General features: G+C 41.4%; 1 protein-coding gene and 1 pseudogene across 7 annotated transcripts in view; one reads left to right on the top strand and one right to left on the bottom strand.

The window, feature by feature from the left end:
- Positions 1-25,669, bottom strand: part of TYW1 (tRNA-yW synthesizing protein 1 homolog (S. cerevisiae)) — a 268,838-nt gene that overhangs the window by 194,558 nt on the left and 48,611 nt on the right. For 6 of the 7 annotated variants that reach the window (XR_008526802.2, XM_054558831.2, XM_054558834.2 and 3 more), the window contains 2 exon segments: positions 11,599-11,716; positions 5,788-5,840 (listed from right to left, as the gene is read on the bottom strand). Coding sequence is in view for 5 of the 7 variants with exons in the window: in XM_054558831.2 (XP_054414806.1) it covers positions 5,788-5,840; positions 11,599-11,716 (171 nt within the window). In the remaining 2 variants the exon portion in view is untranslated. 7 annotated transcript variants of the gene reach the window in all.
- On the top strand, positions 2,618-3,010 carry LOC103891090 (DGAT1/2-independent enzyme synthesizing storage lipids-like; annotated as a pseudogene).

Genomic DNA, 25,669 nt, shown 5'->3' on the forward strand with positions numbered 1-25,669 from the left:
CATATACACAAAACAAAACAGCTCATAAGGTTACAGCAGGTCTCACCTAATTCCCTATGGTGATTTAACTTATTCAATTGGTTTTCTTTAAGCCTAGATTCACGACTCAAAGCCATTATGCAAACTGACATTGTCATATTAAGTTTACCTTTTATTTTCCCTTTTTAAACTTTGAATCTGGGCCAGGCGCGGTGGCTCACGCCTATAATCCCACCTTTAGGAGGCCAAGGCAGGTGGATCACTTGAGGTCAGGAGTTCGAGACCAGCCTGGCCAACATGGCAAAACCCCGTCTCTACTGAAAATATAACAATTAGTTGGGAGTGGTGGCAGTTGCCTGTAATCCCAGCTACTCCGGAGGCTGAGGCAGGAGAATCACTTGAACCCGGAAGGCAGAGGTTGCCATGAGCCAAGATCACGCCACTGTACTCCAGCCTGGGTGACAGAGTGAGATTCAGTCTCCAAAAAAAAAAAAAACATAACTACAGGGCTGGGCGTGGTGGCTCACACCTGTAATCCCAGAACTTTGGGAGGCCAAGGCAGGTAGATCACTTGAGATCAAGAGTTGGAGACCAGCCTGGCCAACATTGTGAAACCATCTCTACTAAAAATACAAAAATTACGCAGGCGTGGTGGTGCATACCTGTAATCCCAGCTACTCAGGAGGCTGAGGCAGGAGAATTGCTTGAACCCAGGAGGCGGAGGTTGCAGGGAGCCGAGATCACACCACTGCACTCCAGCCTGGGTGACAGAACAAGACTTTGTCTCAAAAAAATAAATAAATAAAAATAACTACAGGATGAATGATCAGTCATGCTTTCTGAGAAAGATCTTGATCAAAAGGAAGAAATGTAAAAGTTGTCAAAATCAAAATGGAGTCACTAATGTTAAGAAAAACAGAAGCAGGGAAGACCATGAGGAGAGTTATCTTGTGTGCCTGGTAATGAAAAAGAGTCTACAAAAACCACAACCTTGCACAAAGGCTACCACAACCTTACACAAAAAAATGCTTCTTTGCCAATGTCATCTGCCCAGCAACTGCCAGCCTACCCTCGGACTGCCGTCACCCCTGTATTGATCTTTGCAGCCAAGGATAATTATTTCAAAACAATTACATAATCCTCCTCAATTTTTCCTTTAAAAATCTTTGTCTTTGGCCAGGCACAGTGGCTCACGCCTGTAATCCCAGCACTTTGGGAGACCAAGGTAGGTGGATCACGAGGTCAGGAGATCAAGACCATCCTGGCTAACAAGGTGAAACCCCGTCTCTACTAAAAATACAAAAAAAAAATTAGCCGGGAGTGGTGGCGGGCGCCTGTAGTCCCAGCTACTCAGGAGGCTGAGGCAGGAGAATGGTGTGAACCTGGGAGGAGGAGCCTGCAGTAAGCTGAGATCACACCACTGCACTCCAGCCTGGGTAACAGAGTGATACCCCGTCTCAAAAAAAAAAAAAAAAAAACTTTGTCTTCATTGACTTATAGTAACTCATAAAAAATTAAAAAGTAAACTTTATCTTCCTGTACCTCCCCGAAAACACAGTTTACTGTGGCTTGCATATTCCCATTGCAATGCTCTATTCCAAATAACCATCATTTTCTTCTAGAGAGCCCCTCTCTGTTTGTTATTCAGGCTGACAAAAGTCTTCAACAAATGGTGCCAAAACAACTGGATATCCATATTGGCAGAGGTGGGATAAATCTTAACCTTTACCTCACACCATTCATAAAAATTAATTCAAGATGAATCACAGGCCCAAACATAAAAGTTAAAACTACGCATGGGGCCAGGCGTGGTGGCTCATGCCTATAATCCCAGCACTTTCAGAGGCCAAGGCAGGCAGATCACTTGAGTCCAAGAGTTCAAAACCAGCATGGGCAACATGATGAAACCTTGTCTCTACAAAAAATACAAAAAAAAAACTTTTGCCAGGCATGGTGGCACACTACTTGGGAGGCTGAGGAGGGAGGACCACTTCAGCCCAGGAGGTGGGAGGCTGCAGTGAGCCAAAATTGCACCACTACACTATAGCCTGGATGACAGGGCAAGACCCTACCTCAAAAAAATAAACCATTTTAAAAAATGGCTTCTTCCACACAGGTTGCTTAGGAGGAATCTGCCCAAGCAACTCTGTCCACCCCCTCAGCCACTGACCCCCTGAAGAGCTCCTGCCACCACTCTAGGAATACAGACATTGAAGTTTGGGGGCAATATGTTTATCTAACTTCTGTATCAAAACTAAAGACCTGCTATGGCAGTGAAAAAAGAAACTGAATTTGTCATTTTCACCTAAAGAAAAACGACAGACAAAAATCAAACCTGTAGGCCAGGCACGGTGGCTCATGCCTGTAATCTCAGCACTTTGGGAAGCCGAGGCGGGCGGATCACAAGGTCAGGAGATCGAGACCATCCTGGCTAACACGGTGAAACCCCATCTCTACTAAAAATACAAAAAATTAGCCGGGCGTGGTGATGGGCACCTGTAGTCCCAGCTACTTGGGAGGCTGAGGCAGAAGAATGGCGTGAACCCGGGAGGCGGAGCTTACAGTGAGCTGAGATTCCGCCACTGCACTCCAGCCTGGGCGACAGAGCGAGACTCCATCTCAAAAAAAAAAAAAAAATCAAACCTGTGGTGCAGGACAGGATCCTGTGCCCTATATGATTTCTCTGATTCACAAACTCTAAGAATGGTTTACTGTGGAGCAGTTGGAGGACTATTTGAATTTTACAAACTATCTCTTGTGGGTTTTTACACCACTAACACTTTTAATACTCCCTTACTTTACTATCTTTCTTCTCCACCTTACTATTATTTTCCTGCACATTTATAAGAGAAAGAACGTATTAAAAGAAGCCAACTCTCATAATTTATGGGATGGTGCAAGGAACACGGAGGCAAGTCTGTGGGATAGGCATGCGGCAGTTTGGCATGGTAAGCGAGGATGCTTTCATCTCTGTGTTGCCGTTCATGTGTGCTGCATTGGAACTGTGTTACCATGCCATTTTATTGACTGAGAAGATACTGAAAAATATAACAGAAGTGATATTTACTATTCCCTGTTATCTGTTTGCATGCATCGTGCATATGTATGTGTCTTCCTTAAAATGAATTTTCCCACAGAGATTAGTTTCCATTAAACAGAGAACCACGCAGCACTGTAGACTATAAGCTGACATGTGAAAATGTATATTTAACACATCTAAAAGAGTAAGAGACTAATTAATTAAAACTATAGAAAATTGCTTTAAAAAAATTAAAACTACATACGAAGCTTCTAGAAGAAAATCTAGAATATCTTTGTGACCTTGTGGTTGGCAGAAATGTCTTAAAATACAAAAAACACTAACCATAAAAGAAAAATATGATATAGTGAACTGTATCCAAATTAAAATTTTCAAAAGATACCTTTATGGAAATAGAAAAGCCACAGTCTAGAGAAATATTCACAATGTACATTCAGCAAAAGATTCACATCCACAACATATAAAGAACTTCTAGAAATCAATAATATAGAGTCAAACAACCGAGTTTGAACAAAGATGTGAACAGACATTTCACAAGTATAAACGGCCAATACGCACAACACAAGATGTTCTTGGCTGGGCATGGTGGCTCACGCCTATAATCCCAGCACTTTGGGAGGCTGAGGCGCGTGGATCACTTGAGGTTGGGAGTTTGAGACCAGCCTGGCCAACATAGTGAAACCCCGTCTCTACTAAAAATACATAAACTCAAAACTTAGCTGGGCGTGTTGGCACACACTTGTAATCCCACTTAGGAGACTGAGACATGATAATCACTTGAACCCAGGAGGTGCAGTGATCCAAGATTGCACCACTGCACTCCAGCCTGGGTGAGAGAGCGAGACTCTGTCTCAAAAAAAAAAAAAAAAAAAAAAAATGTTCCCAATCATCAACCATCACCAGCAAAATGTAAATTAAAACCACAATGAGGGCCAGGCATGGTGGCTCAAACCTGTAATCCAGCACTTTGGGAGGCCGAGGTGGGCAGATCACGAGGTCAAGAGATCAAGACCATTCTGGCTAACATGGTGAAACCCCATCTCTACTAAAAATAGAAAAATTAGCTGGGCGTGGTGGTGCGCGCCTGTAGTCCCAGCTACTTGGGAGGCTGAGGCAGGAGAATCACTTGAACCCAGGAGGCAGAGGTTGCAGTGAGCCAAGATCATGCCACTGTACTCTAGGCTGGCAACAGAGCGAGACTCCGTCTCAAAAAAAAAAAAAAAAGAAAAGAAAAAACACAATGAGGTACCATTTCACAATCGTTTCACAACCATGAAAATGCCTAAAATTAAAAGACAATACCACATGATGGTGAGAATGTGTAACAAATGGAACTTTCATAAATTGCTGAGCAAGTATAAAGTAGTACAACCACACTGACAACAGTTTGGGAGTTTCTTCTAAAGATAAATACCTACTCTATGACTTAACAATTGCACTTCTAGGCATTTACCCAAGGAAAACTGAAATTTACATTCACAAATTCTTGTGAAGAATGCTCATAGTACTTTTTTTCATAATACCCAAAAATTAAAAACAGACCAAATGTCTATTTACAGATCTTTAAAAACTGGTATATTCATACAATGGCATACTACTGAGCAATAAAAGTGAATGAACTACTGATGCATGTTACATGATATGACACGGATGCATCTCAAAAATATGTTGAGTTTAAGAAGCCAGTTGCACATCTACACCATGGAATACTATGCAGCCATAAGAAATGATGAGTTCATGTCCTTTGTAGGGACATGGATGAAATTGGAAATCATCATTCTCAGTAAACTATCGCAAGAACAAAAAACCAAACACCGCATATTCTCACTCATAGGTGGGAATTGAACAATGAGAACACATGGACACAGGAAGGGGAACATCACACTTCAGGGACTGTTGTGGGTTGGGGGGAGGGGGGAGGGATAACATTGGGAGATATACCTAATGCTAGATGACGAGTTGGTGGGTGCAGTGCACCAGCATGGCACATGTATACATATGTAACTAACTGCACATTGGGCACATGTACCATAAAACCTAAAGTATAATAATAATAATAATAATAATTACAATAAAAGAAAAAAAAAAAAAAAAGAAGCCAGTTGCAAAAGACTGCACATTACATGATTCCACTCATATGAAATTCTTTTTTTTTTTTTTTTTTTGAGATGGAATCTCACTCTTATCACCCAGGGTGGCGTGCAGTGGCACGATCTGGGTTCACTGCAACCCCTGCCTCCTGGGTTCAAGTGATTCTCCTGCCTCAGCCTCCCGAATAGCTGGGATTACAGACGCCTACCACCACACCTGACTAATTTTGATATTTTTAGTAGAAACGGGGTTTCACCATTTTGGCCAGGCTGGTCTCAAACTCCTGACCTCAAATGATCCGCCCACCTAGCCTCCCAAAGTGCTAGGATTACAGGCGTGAGCCACTGCACCTGGCCACTCATATAAAATTCTAAAAAGATATAATAACAGTAATAGCAATTAAACAATAATTCCCTAGGGAAAGGGAGTTATTGACTAGAAATGGGCACAATAAATTCATTGGGGTGGGGATAATAACTTATATCTTAATTGGAGTTGGTGAATATAGGTTCTACATCTATCAAAATTTGCTGAACTCATTTTAAAGAATCATTTAAAAATCTGTGCATATTAAATGTAAATTATACCTTTAAATAGTAAATTTATTGACAGTGTATAATAATAGCTATTTAAAAGTTGCATATAACAGACATACTGAATAAAAACAAAAAAAATACCTTTGTCCACCTGCAAAGCTTCACCCCCGAGTGGCTCCCAATCAACTGATAACCTGAGTGGAAAAGCAGGGAACACAAAGTTGGACGGATCCAAAGCGTCATATCAAAAAGTGACATTGAAATGTAGCAAAATTTTTTTTTTTTTTTGCTAAATTATTGCAGTCAACCAACCCATGGCAGAAAACGTTAAAGATTTAATTCAGCAAGATGAGAAAACAATTTAAAATCTATATGTATCTCATAATATAGACTCAAAATACATAAAGAAATTATCTTTTTTTTTTTTTTTTTTTAAGACAGTCCCGCTCTGTCACCCAGGCTGGAGTGCAGTGTCGTGATCTCAGCTCACTGCAACCTCTGCCTCCCAGGTTTAATCGATTCTCATGCCTCAGACTCCCGCTTAATTGGGACTACAGTTGTGCTTCATCCTGCCAGGCTAATTTTTTTGTATTTTCAGTAGGAATGGGGTTTCACCATGTTGGCCAGGCTGGTCTGGAACTCCTGTCCTCAAGTGATCCATCTACCTCCGCCTCCCAAAGTGCTGGGATTACAAGCGTGAGCCACCACACCCAATCAAGAAACAATAAATTAATCCAAAAATTATACGAGGAGATTTTAACCTCTCTGTCTCTAACAGATCTCATAGGTAAAAACTCGGTAAAGCTCTAAAAGATGTAAGCAACACAACACATAAACTTGACCAAAAACACACAGAGCCCTGCACTCATCAACTACAGAATTTACATTCTTTTCATGGACCAGTGAAACATTTATAAAAATGAACGGTATGCTGGGCCATAAAACAAAAGTCATGATATATTTCAAATGAATGAATGGGGAGCTATCATCAGTAATCTTTGAAAGAAGATGGAGAACCAGATGTCAATGGGAGATTAAAACAAAGTAATGTTGACCCAAAGAGAGAAAAATCAAATTCTAGGAACTACATCTTAAACATGAATTCTCAGTAGCACTATAACCTGTCATTTCAAATTTTTGAGCTACATAGGACATGAAAAGCATGGAAAAAGCCAGGCCAAAGTAATCTCATTTCCTTTTTAAACAAACTAGTACTACAAACAAATAGTACATTCTGATTTCAGAAAGCATTCAATACTGTTTCTCATGAGGCTTCAGGTAATAAGCCACAATTATCATGAGTCGCTCTCACAAAAAGACTCTTGCAGGCAAATAAGGCAAATGGAGAAATACAGTCTGGATGACAGCATAAGTGGATCAGTGGCTGGTTAAACATCCATATTCACACCGTGATGATTATTGGAGCAATGTCAATTTGGATTACAAGTCTCCAGTGGTAACATTTACAGGGCTTTGTTTTGTATCCTCTTCTGTATTTATGTAAACATCTTGCGTATAAATAAACAAAGGACTGCCTATGCACTCGAAAGTGGAACTGAGTCCAACTGAATAACTCATCTCTGATACCAAATATGCATTTAAAAGATCCCCAGAGGAAATTCTAGTTCTTCTCTTGGAATTCCATATTATACTGTTCATACTATCATAGAAATCATCCGCTATTATATTAACTCTTTGTATTTTTCTCTCCCAAGATACATAGCTTTCTATAAATTTTGCATTTAGGTAAAGAAAAAAACTGTACATTACAGAATGGAGAGATCTGTAGTTGACCACAGCACAAATATAAGCCAACAGTGTACATTGCTGAAAATCATAGTGTGGAATTCTGCTTCTAGCCAAGATGGAGTAACAGAGAGGATTTACAATCCTACTTGAAATACCAAAAAATGGACAAAATATATGAAACAACAGATTTCAGAACATGAGACATCAGGCAACAAAAGATGGTGATCCCATAGAGATAGGAAACAATTAAGGTGAGCCCTCCCATTACCTCGGCTTACTGTCTAGAAACCCTCCAGGCCATGTGGCAAAGAGAGACTACCCAAGCGAAGCCCAATGGACTCTTGAGTTTGGAAAATGCAACAGAGCCTGGGGAGACAAAGGTGGCTACAGTTTGCAGGATCGAAAGCTAGAGATGAAACCTACAAAGAGACTCCAAGAGTCTACAGGGGATTTCTCTCAAGTATTTGCCCAAGTACTGTTTAGCACATTCACAAGAGAAACACTACCCAAGGATGGGAAAGAACCATTTTTGGAAGACTAGACATTTAGAGAAGAAACAATTGCTAAACTTGAAGACACAGTGATAGAAACTATCCCAAATGGGACGGGCATGGTGGCTCACACCTGTAAATCCCAGCACTTTGGGAGGCCAAGGCGGGTGGATCACCTGAGGTCAGGAGTTCGAGAACAGTCTGACCAACATGGTGAAACCCTGTCTCTACTAAAAATACAAAAATTAGCCAGGCGTGGTGGCGCATGCGTGTAATCCCAGCTACTTGGGAGGCTGAGGCAGGAGAATCGCTTGAACTCAGGAGGAGGAGGATGTGGTGAGCCAAGATCACACCACTGCACCCAAGACTGGGCAACAAGAGTGAAATTCTGTCTCAAAAAAAAAAAAAAAAAAAGAAACAAAGAAACTATCCCAAATGAAAAGAGGGAGAGAGGAAGGGAAGGACTGGGGGTAATGCCTGACGCTTACAGCAGGCTGAGAATTGTACCTGTTTCTGCCAGTCAGACTAGAAATCTAAAGATTTCTAATGCACAAAGCATTAGGTAGACTACATAGAAGTGTTTTACCTCAACAGTGACGAATAATTAGCCCTATACTGAGCCGGCTCTTGTCTCATCTAAGAAGCCGTAAAAGTAAGATATAAAGCTCATATTATTTCCAAGTAACTTAACCTTGTCCCAGGAAAAAAAAAAAAAAAAGCTTAAAACTGTTTATAAGAGTGTTTATATAAAAATATCCAGGCCAGGCACCATGGCTGAAGCCTGTAATCTCAACACTTTGGGAGGCCAAGGTGGGCAGATCAGGAGGTCAGGAGATTGAGACCATTCTGGCTAACACGGTAAAACTCCGTCTCTACTAACAATACAAAAAATTAGCCAGGCGTGGTAGTGGGCGCCCAGTTATTCAGGAGGCTGAGGCAGGTGAATCACTTGAGGCAGGAGAATCACTTGAACCCGGGAGGCAGAGGTTGCAGTGAGCCAAGATCACGCCACTGCACTCCGGCCTGGGCAACAGAGTGAGACTCTGTCTCAAAATAAATAAATAAATAATAAAAATAAAAATACCCAGTACCTAATAAGGTAAAATTAGGTCTGACATCCAATCGAAGATATAAAGCATGCAAACAGACAGGAAAACATGATGAATGAGGGAAAAAAATCCATCAACCCAAGCTGATCCAGAAATGACAAAGACATTAGCAGATTAGGACATTAAAATAGTTATAACTGAATTCTATAGGCTCAAAAAGGCAATAGATGTGGAAAATATAAAAAGACCCAAACTGAACTTCTAGAAATGAAAACTACAATGCCTAAGTTGAAAAACATATTACATACAATTAATGGAAGATGAGACATTACAGAAGAAAAGATTACTGACCTTGAAAACATAGCAATAGAAACTACCCAAAATGAAAAGTGAGACAGAAGAAAGAACTCTTTTTAAATGAATAGAACATGAGTGAGTTGTGGGTCAAATTCAAGCAGACTATTACACATGTAACTGTAGTCTTCTAGGAAGCAAGTGGGTGGGGGGGTGGGGGGAGAATATTTGAAGAAATAATGGCCAAAATTTGTCCGAATTTCATGAAGACCATAAATCCACAAAACCAAGACACTCAACAAAACCCAAATAAAAGAAATATGAAGAAAACTAAACTGAGGCACATTATAATTAAATTGCTCAAAATCAGCATTAAGAGAAAATCTTCCAAGTAGCAGGAGGTTGGGAGGAGGATCCTATTTAAAGGAACAAACAAAAGGATGACTGATTGCTGAACTCTAATAAGAAGCAATGTGAGCAAGAGGACAGTGGAGTAACATCTGTAAAGTACTGAAAGAAAAAAAAAAGCTGTCAACCTACAATTCTATATCCAGCAAAAAATTACTGAACTTGAAGACACAGTGATAGAAAATGAAGGCAAAGTAAAGCCATTTTCAGATATACGAAAGCTGAAAGAATTCATCACCAACAAACCTGCACTATGAGAGATGTTCAAAAAGTCCTTGGAGTCGCTACAGGTAAGTTTAAATTAGAAAAAAATAAAAAAAACAAAAAACAAGTAGTCCTTCAGGCAGATGGAAAAGGATACCAGACGGAACACAGATCTACATGAATAGAACATGGTAACTACATGAGTACTGAAAATGGTAACTATATAAGTAAATATGTAAGATTCTAAGTATATAAATCTTTAGTACATAATTAAATAGATGTTTTGATTGAGTTAGATATAAAAATAGATATTTTTGTTGAAGAAAAAATAATAATAAAGTGTAGGCTTTAGGGCATATGTAAAACACTCAGTGTGGTGGCTTACACCTGTAGTCTCAGCTATTCAGGGGGCTGTAGGATTCCTTGAGCCCAGGAGTTCAAGGCTACAGTGAGCCATGATCATACCACTGCACTCCAGCCTAGGCAAAAGAGCAAGACCCAACTCAACCAAAAAACAAAAGTAAAAGTAAAATGTGTGATAAAAATTGCATACGGGTTAAGAAAGAAATAATGGAAGTATAGTACTGTAAGGTTCTTCTACACATTAAGTGAGATAACATCACTCAAAGATATACTATGAAATGATAAAGTAGTATAGTGTAGGCCAGGTGAAGTGGCTCACACCTGTAATCTCAGCACTTTAGGAGGCTGAGGTGGCAGATCACTTGAGGCCAGGAGTTCAAGACCAGCATGGCCAACATGGTGAAAAAATTAGCTGAGCATGGTAGCATATGTCTCTAGTCCCAGCTGCTCAGGAGGCTGAGGCAGGAGAATCACTTGAACCCAGGAGGCAGAGGTTGCAGTGAGCCAAGATTATGCCACTGCACTCCAGACTGGGTGAGAGAGACTCTATCTCAAAAAAAAAAGAGGTATAGTGTAAAACCTTGAGCAACTATTAGCAAAAATGTTATTGCTAGTAAGCAAACAAAATATAAAATAGAGTCATTTTTTAAAAATGAATTAATTTGAAAGAACACAGAAAAACAGGAAAAGGGAAATCAAAAAGCAGATGAAATAGAAAATAGCAAGATAAATTTAAATCTATAATGAAATCACATTAATATATAATCTACCCTAATTAAAATACAGACATAGATATTAAAATACAAATATATATATATTTCTCTAGTGTACCAGACCGATGGTTCCTTGAAGCAGATATAGTTTCCTGTGTTTCTCTGCATTGCCAGAACTGTCACATAAAAGGTCTCTCATAACTATAGAGGGGAAGTGGGGAGGGGGAAGGAGGAAAGGAGGTCGGTCTACTGATTCCCACTTTACTACTCTTTCTTCCACAAGAAACTAATATCTCTTTCACGCAACTATAACCTCCTTAATAAGGTAAGACCACAAAAATCCAGATATGACACCTCTACATAAACACTTCTAATTAACCCAGTCTCGTATCATATAAGCTTTTCTATGCATTTTTAATAGCTTTCCCAATGACAGCACTTTTGATCTGTGAACTTGACCCACACTGATAGTAATATCCCAATAAACCAAGAAAAAAGGTAACTCACTGGTGCAGGCAGCCAACAGAAGCGATCCGCAGAAATAAGACAGTAAATCTTTAGACTGTTATATCTGCCACTATGAACAGCTGCTGAGCTAATTAGAGAGAGACTTCATTCTAGGTATGAAATGAGAATGCCTAAGACTACAGTCATATAACAACAATTCTTGAAGATTTTCACCTTGTTTAGTAAGGGCTTCTCGGAGAGCAGGAGTTATCATAGCTCTTCTTTCACCATCTTCATTCCTCCCCATGTTCCTGAACAAACCAGACTTCTCTTCCTGCTGTTCCTTTTCTCTCTGCATTAAAATAAAAAAGAATGAAATCCAGAATTGGCAATGTGCAATGTAAATAACAGCACAATCATGAACACCTAGCATCAATAAAAAGGTCCATTATGAGGCCGGGCACGGTGGCTCACGCCTGTAATCCCAGCATTTAGGAGGCCAGGGCAGGCGGATCACCTGAGGTCAGCAGATCGAGACCAGCCCAGCCAACATGGCGAAACCTCATCTCTACTAAAAATACAAAAATTAGCCGGGGATGGTGGCTCACACCTGTAATCCCAGCTACTCAGGAGGCTGAGGCAGGAGAATCACTTGAACCCGGAAGGCGAAAGTTGCAGTGAGCCAAGATCACATCACCGTACTCCAGCCTGGGCAACAGAGAAAGACTCCATCTCAAAAAATAAATAATTATAAATTATAAAAAAAAAATTTTTTTTAAAAAGGGCTGTTATGAACCATGGCCCACAAAACCCATCCTCTCCAAAGTGAACACAATCCCAATGAGACAACAATCTAAAGACATGCCAGGATGCTCTTTTGTTAAGTAACTATGTACTCAAACATACACATCCAAAAACCATAAATCTACAATTCACTTATCTAAGTGTCAAACATTTTCAGCAATCTGAGTACAGATAGCTGCCTAACTTTAGCAAGTTGTTTATTTTCTCTGAATTTCAATTTCCTCACCTGAAAAGGGGGAAAAATAATAATAGCAATAGAGAAGAAATATGTTGAAGGTTAAATGAAATAAAATCACAGCACAACCCCTGATGTACAATAGGCGTTCAATAAATTATAGCTACTGCTGGTATTACATCTCTAAACCCCAAAAACAAATGAAAAAAGTACTCTAAGCCACCCTGAGAGCCATCAGCTCAGAGACCAAGTTACCCCACTACCACCAACAGCCATCCCAATGGTTCCCTCTCCCTTATTTCATTTTTTGAAACAGAGTCTCGCTTTGTCGCCCAGGCCAGAGTGCAGTGGCACGATCTTGGCTCACTGCAAACACCACCTCCCGGGTTCAAGCAATTCCCATGCCTCAGCCTCCCAAGTAGCTAGGACTACAGGCATGAACCACCATGCCCGGCTAATTTTTTTGTATTTTTAGTAGAGACAGGGTTTCGCCATGTTGGCCAAGCTGGTCTGAAACTCCTGGCCAATGTCTACTTCTAGAAGATCCTATGCAGGATATTTTTCTTTAGTGATAGAAAAAGAAACACTTAAGAAATCCGAAGGATAATATAAAAATAATTGTGTTTCCTGTTGACTTTGGCCACCAGGAAATTTCACCAGCACACCTTTGATTACTGTTACGAAACCTTGCAGCATGCTGGTCTTCTATTCATTGTAATTGGCTTGATATGACAAGATGACCCTCATTCCCTCTTTCCACTGATTTCTTCTTCTCTTTTTAAAAGTTTATTTGTGTATATTTTTAAGGATATCTCCCTATCTTTTTGGGAATGGCAGAGTGCTGAGTAATAATTTCAGAGACAACACACAAGATCTGTGTTACACTTTAGGGGAGATACTCATCAAATCTTACTGACAGCTGCAGAAATTCACAATAACTCATCTTGGCAGTTGGCCCTACCACCAAGCCCCAGACCACCCTTGATCCCTGTCTATTTTAAATGTCCAGCCATCCAGCCCCCAGGTGAATAAGTGAATGGACTCACCGTAACACCATTTCTACTTTAACATGAGAATATTTCACAGATGAGGTCTGAGATTTGCTTCAAACTAAAACAGAAAGGGGTATACAAAGGGTACCTAGGGGAGGATGGCCCATAAGTTGCTGGTTGATGAGGCCAGGCAATAGGTAATAAGAATTCACTATATCACTCTGTGTACTTTTGAGAACATTCAATGTCCCCCATATATAAAACAGATCAAAAATTTCAACACGTGGCTGGGCACGTTGGCTCACGCCTGTAATCCGAGCACTATGGGAGGCCGAGGCAAGTGGATCACCTGAGGTCAGGAGTTCAAGACCAGCCTGGCCAACATGGTGAAACCCTGTCTCTACTAAAAACACAAAAATTAGCCAGGCATGGTGGCGGGCACCTATAATCCCAGCTACCAGGGAGGCTGAGGCAGGAGAATCGCTCGAACCCAGCAGGCAGAGGTTACAGTGAGCCAAGACTGTGCCACTGCACTCCAGCCTGGGCGACAGAGACTCTGCCTCAAAAAAAAAAAAATTAACACTCACAGAAAGTAAGTGAAATTTGGAGTCAATATCTCTACATTCTCTGTTACTTCAGGGACATGCTCTGAAATAGGAGATCAGTGAAAAAAGTACTTTAGAGAGTCAAATGTACCAAATGAGAAAAAAAAAAAAGCCACATTAAGTCCTATCTGTCCTAAAAGTCAGCATTCCAAATTACTAAATATAATCAAAATGCAAGGCAAATGAACATTTTTGCTTCCAGTAATAGGGTTCTTAATTACACATTACTGGATGGAGCTGAAAAAATTCATAAACAAACATCAATCATTTGTACTTATAATAAATGTAATTAGCTTAATGCTAGGCCGTTTATACAAATAAAAAGGCTCCAGTTATTATTTTGTTAAGATAGTTTAAAATAGAAGGAATCCTTTGCCTTTTGTTTTCTGAGATGAGGTCTCGCTATGTTGCCCAGGCTGGTCTCAAACTCCTGGGCTCAAGCGATCCTCCCGCCTCAGCTACCCAAGTAGTTTGCTTTGTTTTTTTTAATCTAAAAGCAAAGGTGTGAGCTTGATAAAGAAGTCTTTGTGGTGAAGCAAAATGAACAAATCTCAACCTTGAAAGCATTTAAATTCTCTGAAGCAATTCTATAGCAAGTCTCTATAATTCCTCTATAAATCATGTAAAAAATTGATAAGACATGGCAGTATTTACCCTCAAAAGCCTCTGTCACCACAAAACATCACCAGTTTATTTGCTTAACCCAAAGGCCAGATAAATCCAAAACTGGACCGAGGTCCATGACACTGGCCTCTGACCACTATGCCCAAAGCTCCACAGACACCCTCTTGGGGTTTTAAACAGAGACTTCTGGCCCCTACAAAATGAACAGACTCCAAAGGACAGCCATGGAATACTGTCCCTGTCCCTTCACTAGAGAAAGTATCTATTATAAAATGTGAGTGTTGTAACCCCAGAGTCAGTCATAAGGGCTATGATTAAAGGTCTTGAGCACTCAGGACAAACAAAATTCATCACTCCTTCCCTCTAAGGCAGCTCAGTCCTATCCTCCATACACAGTAGTAATTTCGTTTCTGAAAAGAAATGTAATGGTTTATAACACTCCGCAAGGGAGTTTAATGCACCATTCAAATTCTAACTCTAATCTGCTAGGTGCAGACATTGTTTACTCTCTGCCCAGAATGTAACAATATAACAACCATGTAAGATCCATATATTTTTGTGTATTTATTCATTTATAGCTGTTACATGGCCTAAACAGAAATAAATAAGATCCCAGAATCAGCCAACCTTGATTTCTTCCTCTCCTGTACCATCCCATTTAAAGATGAGTGGCCAAGTTCTGTAACCACATAACTAGCCCAATCTGGTTCAATTATGTGTAGTAAACTAGTAAGTTGTATTTCAGTTGCCATGAACCCCCAGGTTGTAGGTCAGGTAACTCAAGCACAGATGAACCCAGTGTGCCCAATGCGTGATGCCAGAGGCAATCAGAACTAAAAAGTCAACCACAAGCAGAACCAAAGGGCTCGGATCAGGGAAAAGAGAGAATTAAGAAGCAAGCCTCGGCATCACCTCAGGGCATGCGCCAATCAGATCATGTCTTGGCATCACCTCACGGCATGCTCCAATCAAATCACACCTCCTGGCATCACTTCGTTGCAAGATCCAATCAGATCACACTTCACTAATTATATTGCCTCATATTAATCCCTCTGCCTACAAAACCTGCCCCAGCCTCCAGCTCAGGGAGACAGATTTGAGTGTTTCTTCCTATCTCCTTGCCAGTCAACTCCCAATAAAGCCTTTCTTTTTTCAAAAGCCAGTGCCACAGTATTGGCTTCTATATACATCCAGCAGTGAGCCCATTGCCCAGTAAAACAGTTCTAGGGTTTCATTTCCCAACATAACTGTTCTCTCCACCTACAATGCCACCATTCTTGTCCACGGCCTTGATTTCTCCTAAGGGACAATGGCAAAAGCCAAACTAAATGGTCTCCCTGTCTCCAACCTCTACTTCCACTCCTCCCATCTCCCATACCCATCACACTTGCCTTGAAAGAAAACTCATGTCCTCGCCAAGCTGCAGTGGCCTGACATGCAAACAGGAAAGGCAATTATGAGCTAATTTCCTAAGCACTTATGAAAATGGCAATGAATACACAAAACGTTCTTTATAAACTGACAGGACTACATGAATCTTACAAAATAATAGGAATAAAGCAGTGGTACTAATATTTTTTGTTTGTTTTTGTTTTAAATATCATATAATACTGGTTGGGTACAGTGGCTCATGCCTGTAAACCCAGGACTTTTAGAGGCCAAGGCAGGAAGACTGGTTGAGCTGAGGAGTTGGAAACCAGCCTGGGCAATATAGTGAGATCCCAGCTCTACAAAAAAAAAATTTTTTTAATTAGCCAGGTGTGGTAGCATGTGCCTGTCATCTGAGCTACTTGGGAGGCTGAGGTGGCAGAATCACTTAAGCCCAGGAGTTCAAGGCTGTGGTGAGCTATGATCACACCACTGCACTCTAGCCTGGGTTACAAAGCAAGACCCTGTCTCTAAAAATAAAAAAAATTTTTTTTTAAAATCATACAATACCACTTAATTCATTTTGATACCATCATCCCAGAAACCACAGTACCATCCAATTTTGCCTAGGATAAAAACAAGGCCAAAAACTGATTTGCTGAAGACTTTAAGGTAAAATGCTATATAGCTGGAAACTGACAAACAGGAGTTTTACAACAAACAAGCTTTTTCTTACCAAAACATACATTTCTCCTGGGAAAGAGTCTTTCTGATTGTTTGATCCTTTTTTACCATCAGGTGATTCCTTTTCTTATCAATTCCTATAGAAAACGTTGGCTAGGCCAGGTGTGGTGGCTCACATCTGTAATCCTAGCACTTTGGGAGGTGGAGGTGGGTGGATCACCTGAGGTCAGGAGTTTGAGACCAGTCTGGCCAACATGATGAAACCCCATCTCTACTAAAAATACAAAAATTAGCTGGGCATGGTGGCAAAGGCCTATAATTTCAGCTACTAGGGAGGCTGAGGCATGAGAATCACTTGAACCCAGGAGGCAGAGGTTGCAGTGAGCCGAGATGGTGCCACTGCACTCCAGCCTGGGCAATAGACTCTGTCTCAAAGAAAAGAAAAAGAGAAGATTGGCTATAAAATGCCCGAATTCTCTAGAGGTCATTTTTCTAGACAGTCAACCTGGCTAGGCCTGGAGCCATGCCAGCACAGGACGGGCCTTCAGTAAATGTTGGCTGAATGAAGAAATGCCTCAAAACTATCAGACAGCTATTTCCAGACCCGGAAATTTAGATCATACTTCTTTCAGTAACTCATTCTAAACTTAGTAACTTTCAATATTAAAAACTCAGGTCGGAAATGGTGGCTCACGCCTGTAATCCCAGCACTTTGGGAGGCTGAGGCGAGCAGATCACTTCAAGTCAGGAGTTCGAGAACAGCCTGGCCAACATGATGAAACCCATCTCTTCTGAAAATACAAAAATTAGCTGGGCGTGGTGGCATGCGCTTGTGGTCCCAGCTATTCAGGAGGCTGAGGCAGAAGAATCACTTGAACCTAGCAGGAGGAGGTTGCAATGAGCCAAGATCACACCTGGGCAACAAAGCAAGACTTCATCTCAAAAAAAAAAAAAAAAAAAACTCTTATTCATGTTCAATTATACATGAAGTAGAGTTTTAATGTTAATCTAAACTAATAAAAATTATATCACTGAAAAGCAGTCACAGTAAAAAAAATTAAATTATTAATACTTAATAACTTTTGCTGCAATTTAACCCCACATTTAGATTCCTATTTCTTTAATAAATGAATCTCCAAGATATCACTCACTGGTCATGGTTCAGTTTTAAAATGACCAATTTTCACCATTACTCAAAGCTTTTGTATATACTGAGTTCTAAAAATGCCTTTTGAACTTGTGGAAAAGCAGTGTGCCCAAGCATGTCAAGAGCTTTACTCTGACACAGTAATTCTATTTTGGATAACCTACCTTAACAAGACAACGTGGGGACTCATTGTTAAGTGCTCCTAGCTATAGAGACCATGGTGAGTCAAGGTGGTTTAAGCACAGCGTATTGGGGTTGAAAGGATATCACCTCTTGTTTCTAGGTGAAGTAAACACTCCAAAGCCTTAAAAATAATTCTGAAACTAGCTTCCTGTTATTCCACTGCAATACCAACAGAACTTTATAATCAGAACTGGACATACTGAGATCCTTCTGCAATTTAAATAACTGGCAAATGGAAATGTTTCTCCAGTGAGTAACTGTCAAGCATTTGCCATTTATTTCCAAAATTAATGATGCTGACGTTAGTGTTTGTCTGCTTAGCCAGAACATTGCTGTGGGGAGTATTTAGCAACGTTTATTTACTGCAGGAAAAAAAAAAGAAAAAGTAGCAATAGGCTTTACATTTACAAATCACAACATAAGAGAAAGAGAAAATAAACAATATAAAAATTATCAGGCTCCTCCTGACTCATGGTTCTCTAAACACTACAGCTTCTCTTCTGAGAACCACTCCTCCCTGGGGAAGCAGCCAAGAGGAGTGACACAGACAGATGGAGTCCAGGCTTGAGCCTGTCAACTTACCAGCCATCTGACGATGGACAAATTGCTTAAACTAAGCCTCAGTTGCTATCTGTTAAATGGTAAATTGCGGATGATAATAGTTTGATCATCTCAAGGTCACTGTGAGGATTGAGTGAGATAATCTAGTATGTATTTTGATTTCTCCTTTTTTCCTTTATTTTTTGAGACAGGGTAGTCTGAGGCTGTTGCCTAAGCTGGAGTACAGAGGCACAATCTCGGCTCACTGAAACCTCCATCTCTCAGGTTCAAGCGATTCTCCTGCCTCAGTCTCCTGAGTAGCTGGGATTACAGGCGTGTGCCACCACATCCCTGCTAACTTTTGTATTTTTAGCAGAAATGAGGTTTTGCCATGTTTGCCAGGCTGATCTTGAACTCCAGACCTCAGGTGATCCACCAGCCTCAGCCTCCCAAAGCGCTGGGATTACAGGCATAAGCCACTGCGCCCGGCCTCCTAATATTTTAAACCTACACTGGAACTCTCCTCTCTCCCCACACCCCCTAACCCATTCTCCAATTCAATCAAATCACATTGCCTCCCACTGCCTTCAGGAGAAAGCTCAGCCCTCCACTGCAGGACTTGAAAAGCCTCTAGGATCCTATCCCATCTTCCTTCTCTATGTCACAGCTCCAAATATCCCTACCCCCAGTCAACTCTAGGCACACCAAACTGTTTAGGGTTCCCCAAACATGCCACCCCTAACACCCCATTCCCCCCATATCTCCATCTGTCTCCCTAACATTCCAGTGTTTCAAACTTTAGTGCTCTAGTTCTTAGAAACCACTCTCATACTTCAAATTATCTTCAGTCTTAGAAGAAGTCTTAGATAGTACTACAGAGGGAGGGAGGTAGAATACCAAGGTGGTGTTTCGGTAGGACCAAATCTATCCTATTTGAAGACATATTCTTATATAAGTTAATTATTGACTATTATAGTTAATATATTCTAATTCTAATTATATTGGAATAATTAGTTAATATCATATTCTAATTCTAATTATATATTATACTAATATATAATTATATTAGAATAATTAGTTAAAATTATATTCTAATTCTAATTATATAATTATTATCTAATTCTAATATAATCATTGTATAATTAATTCTAATATAATTATATATTAATTTTAATATAATTAGAATTAGAATATAATATTATATAAAAATATATTAACTACTATACAAGAAAATACAATGTGGCTGGATTAACTTTTTTAATCTACATAAGAACTTTATAAAGCAGATACTGTTATCTCCCACATTACAAATGAGAAAACAGAAGCACAGAGGGGTAAATAATTTGTCCAGATACACAAGCTAAGACGTATGACTTCATGAAAGTTAGTGAGTATTACTCAAAAACCAGTCTTACAATGACAGTGCTTCGGCCCAACTCTTAAGCACTGGCACATACTACTTCCCTCGACAGTAACAACTAAGGCAATTTCATGTGGTGTGTCATGGATGATCATGCGGAAAGCACTCGGGGAATATGTGTGAGCCAGCCCCAAAGAAAATGCCAGAAAAAGCCAGGCTCAGTGGCTTGCACCTGTAATCCCAGCACTTCGGGAGGCTGAGGCAGGTGGATCACCTGAGGTCAGGAGTTCAAGACCAGCCTGGCCAACATGGCGAGGCGCTGTCTCTACTAAAAATACAAAAATTAGCCGGGTGTGGTGGCGGGCGCTATAATCCCAGCTACTCAGGAGGCTGAGGCAGAACTGCATGAACCCGAGAGGCGGGGGCTGCCGTGAGATGATATTGTGCCACTGCACTCTAGCCTGGGCGACACAACAAGACTGTCTCAAAAAAAAAAAAAAAGAAAAAACAAGATGCCAGAAAAAGAAAAGCCAAGCAGTAAAAACCTCCATTGCCAAGTTTAGTACCCTATATCCCATCGAAATCGAAAACAAGATCTATTTGAACACTCTGCTGTAACCCAACAATCATGAAAAATGAAAACTGGTAGCTTATTTTTGTGTCATACTAAAATTGGGAAAAAACAGGTATTTTTCCCAAAGATCTGATGATTTTACGAGATTTTTATGAGAAAGCTGAAATATCATAAACCAGCTGCTTAAAGCTCATAAAGCCCAAAATCATTTCATTTCAAAAAAATAATGTACATGGATGACTGAAATCTTCATTAGTGTTTTCTCCAGTGCCCTCTAATGGCCATAAGATGAAAAAGCAATGAAAAATACATACCCACAAATTATCCCAAACTCTTCACCCACTATAAACAAAGTTTTTAAATTCTTTTTTCTTTTTCTTTTTTTTTTTTTTTTTGAGATAGGGTCTTGCTCTGTCACCCAGGCTGGAGTGCAGTGGCGTGATCTTGGCTCACTACAACCTCCGCCTCCTGGGGTCAAGCAATCCTCCCACCTCAGCCTCCCAGTAGCTGGGATTATAGGCACGCACCATCACGCCCAGCTCATTTTTGCATTTTTTGTAGAGACAGGGTTTCGTCATGTTGCCCAGGCTGGTCTCGAACTCCTGAGCTCAAGCGATCCACCTGCCTAGGCTTCCCAAAGTGCTGGGATTACAGGCATGAGCCACTGCGCCCTGCTAAACAAAGCTTTTAAATAAAGCTTAACCTGGTAGAAAATACAAAAATCTCTCAATCAGCTATCACATGCATCATTTTAAGACAATTTCACCAATGAAAATTACTCAGATTTTTAATTAAAAGTCATAACATCACACATTCACGTTGACCCAGTATATCAATATGGTGAATGTGTAAATGTAGGAAAACATTCAAACATTTTTCAAAAGTAAGAAAGGTCTCAGACCAGTGTTAATTATAAGAGCAGAAAACTTGAAAGCACATCAAATGACCAACTCTAAGAAAATGTATAAGCAAATTTAAAATGTCTAAGCAAGGCCAGGCCCGGTGGCTATCCTAGCACTTTGGGAGGCCAAGGCGGGCGGATCACTTGAGGTCAGGAGTTCAAAATCACCCTGGCCAACATGGTAAAAACCCCATCTCTACAAAAAACACAAAAATTAGGCAGGCATGGTGGCACATGCATGTAATCCCAGCTACTCAGGAGGCTGGGATGGGAGAACTGCTTGAACCCAGGAGGCGGAGGTTGCAGTGAGCCAAGATTGCACCACTGCACTCCAGCCTGGGCGACACAGTGAGACTCTATCTCAAAAAAAAACACAGGCCAGGCATGGTGTCTCACGCTTGTAATCCCAGGACTTTGGGAGGCCAAGGCAAGTGGATCACAAGGTCAATGGATCAAGACCATCCTGGCCAACACGGTGAAACCCCGTCTATACTAAAAATACAAAAAGTAGCTGGGCGTGGTGGCGCATACCTGTAGTCCCAGCTAGTCGGGAGGCTGAGGCAGAACAATCACTTGAAAGAGGGAGGTAGAGGCTGCAGTGAGCCAAGATCGCGCCACTGCACCCCAGCCTGATGACAGAGTGAGACTCCATCTCAAAAAAAAAAAGTAATTAAAAAAATAATAAAATGCTCATTTCAATGTCTGTCAGGCTTTTCAAGATTATAAAGCACTTCCATATACAACAACTCTATGTTCCTCAGGAAAGGAGATTAAAGCTAGGGAAGGTTAAACTGTACCTTTAGATCACCAAGTTAACAATCTGGCTGGACCAGACCTTGTACCCATATTCTATCTGTCTTTCTTTTTTTTTTTTTCTGAGATGGAGTCTCACACTGTCGCCCAGGCTGGAGTGCAGTGGCACGATCTCGGCTCACTGCAAGCTCCACCTCCTGGGTTCACACCATTCTTCTGCCTCAGCCTCCCGAGTAGCTGGGACTACAGGCGCCTGCCACCACACCTGGCTAATATTTTTGTATTTTTTAGTAGAGATGGGGTTTCATTGTGTTAGCCAGATGGTCTCGATCTCCTGACCTCATGATCTGCCCGTCTCAGCCTCCCAAAGGACTGGGATTACAGGAGTGAGCCACTGCACCTGGCCTACTTGTCATTCTTAATAGCTCCTCTTCTTGGGCTTCAAAATACAAAAGCTACTAAAAATGATGAAGACCACATGGCCACATGGAAGTACAAGTTGAGTAGCTTCAGTTGAAATGCTTAGGGGATCAGAAGTTTTTCAGATTTCAGAATTTTTTTTAGATTTTCAAATACTTGCATTATGTTACCAGTTGAGCATCCCAAATCTTCAAAGCCAAAATCCGAACTGCTCCAATGAGTATTTCCTTTGTTTTGTTTGTTTTGTTTTGTTTTTGAGATGGAGTCTTGCTGTGTTGCCCAGGCTGAAGTGCAGTGGCACAATCTTGGCTCACTGCAACCTCCGCTTCCGGGGTTCAAGCGATTCTCCTGTCTCAACCTCTGGAGTGGCTGGGACTACCGGCATGCACCACCATACCTGGCTAATTTTTGTATTTTTAGTAGAGACGGGGTTTCACCATGTTGGCCGGGTTGGTTGCGAACTCCTGACCTCAGGTGATCTGCCTGTCTCAGCCTCCCAAAGTGCTGGGATTACAGGCATGAGCCATCATGCCCGGCCACATGTTTGTATTTTTGAGACAAGGTTTTACTCTGTTGTCCAGGCTGGAGTGCAGTGGTGTGATCATAGCTCACTGCAGCCTTGACCTCCCAGGCTCAAACAATCCTCCCACCTCAGCCTCCCAAGTAGCTGGGACCACAGGTAGCAGCCACCATGACCAGCTAACTTTTTATGTTTTGTAGAGACAAGGGTCTCACTATATTGCCCAGGCTGGTCTCAAACTCCAGGGGTCAAGAGATCCACCCACCTCGGCCTCCCAAAGTGCTGGGATTACAGGAATGAGCCACCAAGCCCGGCCTGGTGTGGACGTGAATTTATTTTGAGACAGAGTCTCACTCTGTCACCCAGGCTGGAGTGCAGCGGCGTAATCTAGGCTCACTGCAACCTCCACCTCCCGAGTTCAAGCGATTCTCCTGTTTCAGCCTCCTGAGTAGTTGGGACTACAGGCATGTGCCACCACGCCAGACTAATTTTTATATTTTTTTAGTAGAGACAGGGTTTCACCATGTTAGCCAGGCTGGTCTCGAACTCCTGACCTCAGGTAATCTGCCCGCCTTGGCCTCCCAAAGTACTGGGATGATAGGCATGAGCCACCAAGCCCGGCCTGAGCATTTCCTTTGAATGTCATATCAGGACTCAAAAAGTTTCATATTTTGAAGCATTTTGGATTTCAGACTTTTGGATTAAGGACACATGACATGTATTAGGAAGTAAGTAACAAAATGCTAAAACAAGAGAAAGATGCTAATTTTAAATTTAGAAAATAACTATAATGTTATAGTTAGAGTATTATATTCATCACAGTATTTTTTTAATTTTTTTTATTAATAGAGACAGAGTGTTGCTATGTTGCCGAGGCTGGTCTCAAATTCCCGGGCTCAAGCAATCCTCCCACCTCAGGCTCCCAAAGTGCTGGGATTACAGGCAGAGCCACGGCACCCAGCCTGGAATATATTTTTATGATAAGCTTTACAAAAGAAACCAAATAATCCAATATAAAAATAGATGAAAAACAGTGTACAATGAAGAATAAGATGTCTAACCTTTGTCCCCAGCTCCTGGAAAATTAACCTCTAAATCCTTGAACATTCTCAAGTGATAGGATTATCTTTTTTTTTTTTTTTTTTGAGACGGAGTTTCGCTCTTGTTGCCCAGGCTGGAGTGCAATGGTGCAATCTTGGCTCACTGCAACCTCCGCCTTCTGGGTTCAAGGGATTCTCCTGCCTTAGTCTCCCAAGTAGCTGGGATTACAGGCATGCACCACCATGCCTGGCTAATTTTTTTTTTTTTATTTAGTAGAAACGGGGTTTCACCATGGTGGTCAGGCTGGTCTCCTGACCTCAGGTGATCCACCTGCCTCGGCCTCCCAAAATGCTGGGATGACAGGTGTGAGCCACTGCGCCCGGCCAGGAATATCTTTGTTACTCATGGTGAGCCCTTCAGACTACATCTGGTATTTTATGCTAATTAGGTATCTCATGGTGGACCCCTAGGGCAATGTGGTATCAGCCCAAAATTCAGAAGGAAGAGGGGGTGCTCAAGACTGAGCCTTACCACAGAGGCAATCAATTAATCAATCATGCCTAGCTAATGAAGGCTCAATAAAAAGTGGGCCAGGCACAGTGGCTGACGTCTGTCACCAGCTGCTGGTCTGCCCCACTGGGTCTGGCAGCCCTCCCAGGATGGGCCCACACCCTCCTCCTCCAGTCCCTGCCCAGCAGCTGCACTTGATCCCTCTGTAGTCTCTTTGAGTCTGGCTGGTAAATGATGTCAACCTGCTGCCTTGGCTGCCAGACCCTGTACACAACCCAACTTCTGTTGTGTGACCAGTTCATGGTTTATTCTCTATTTGTCTCCCATGTCTTCCTTTTCCCCTGAAGAATCCTGTCTTCTCTTTAGCCATCTCAAATTGAGAACCTAAACTATTCCTGCAGAACTGCCTGGCTGGCACCCACAAGCAATACCACTTGTTCCAGCAGGACCAAGGGAGCCAGCCTCCAGTGAGTGACTCCAGCAAGTGCGGTCACCTCTCCCTTGAGGGTCTGGGAGCCTGGCCCCAGCAAGGGGCCCTCCTGACCTCTGGCTCTAGTTAAGCTGAATGCCCTCACTTTATGGGTCACACTCTTTCCATTTCTGTAAGGAATCTTGGCACACCTGGGGCTTACCAGTGGCCCAGGTAATTTTTGTTTCATGGACTATGGACTATTTCAAAGGGATCTGATCCTTTTGAATTTTGCACAGCCCTAGATATAATCTCTTTTGATAAAAGGGTCTTTGTTTCTGATTAGAGGAGCACTATGGAACGTCTGTAAACATGTTTTTATAATACCATGTATAGTTGGTGTGCACTCACATAATACCAGTCCCCAGCAGCCGCTCTTCTCTGTATAGGGCCATAATAGGATTCCAAAGAAACCTTGGGGAGGGAGGGGGAGTTGGAACAAATGTCTGTTCCCTGGAGCCCAGTCTGGTGCTCAGACCTTTAGACTCATTATAAGTTGCCACTGCCAACATGACACCAAAGTGTGTGAGTTGTCAATGCAGCGCGACAGCATTAAAGACTGATGCTAAACCTCAAAAAAAACCAAAAAGGAAATATCAAAACTATTCTAACCTGAGGACAATGGGAACCTTGGA

The sequence above is a fragment of the Pongo abelii genome, chromosome 6, assembly GCF_028885655.2.
Source record: "Pongo abelii isolate AG06213 chromosome 6, NHGRI_mPonAbe1-v2.0_pri, whole genome shotgun sequence".
Classification (NCBI taxonomy): Eukaryota; Metazoa; Chordata; class Mammalia; order Primates; family Hominidae; genus Pongo; species Pongo abelii.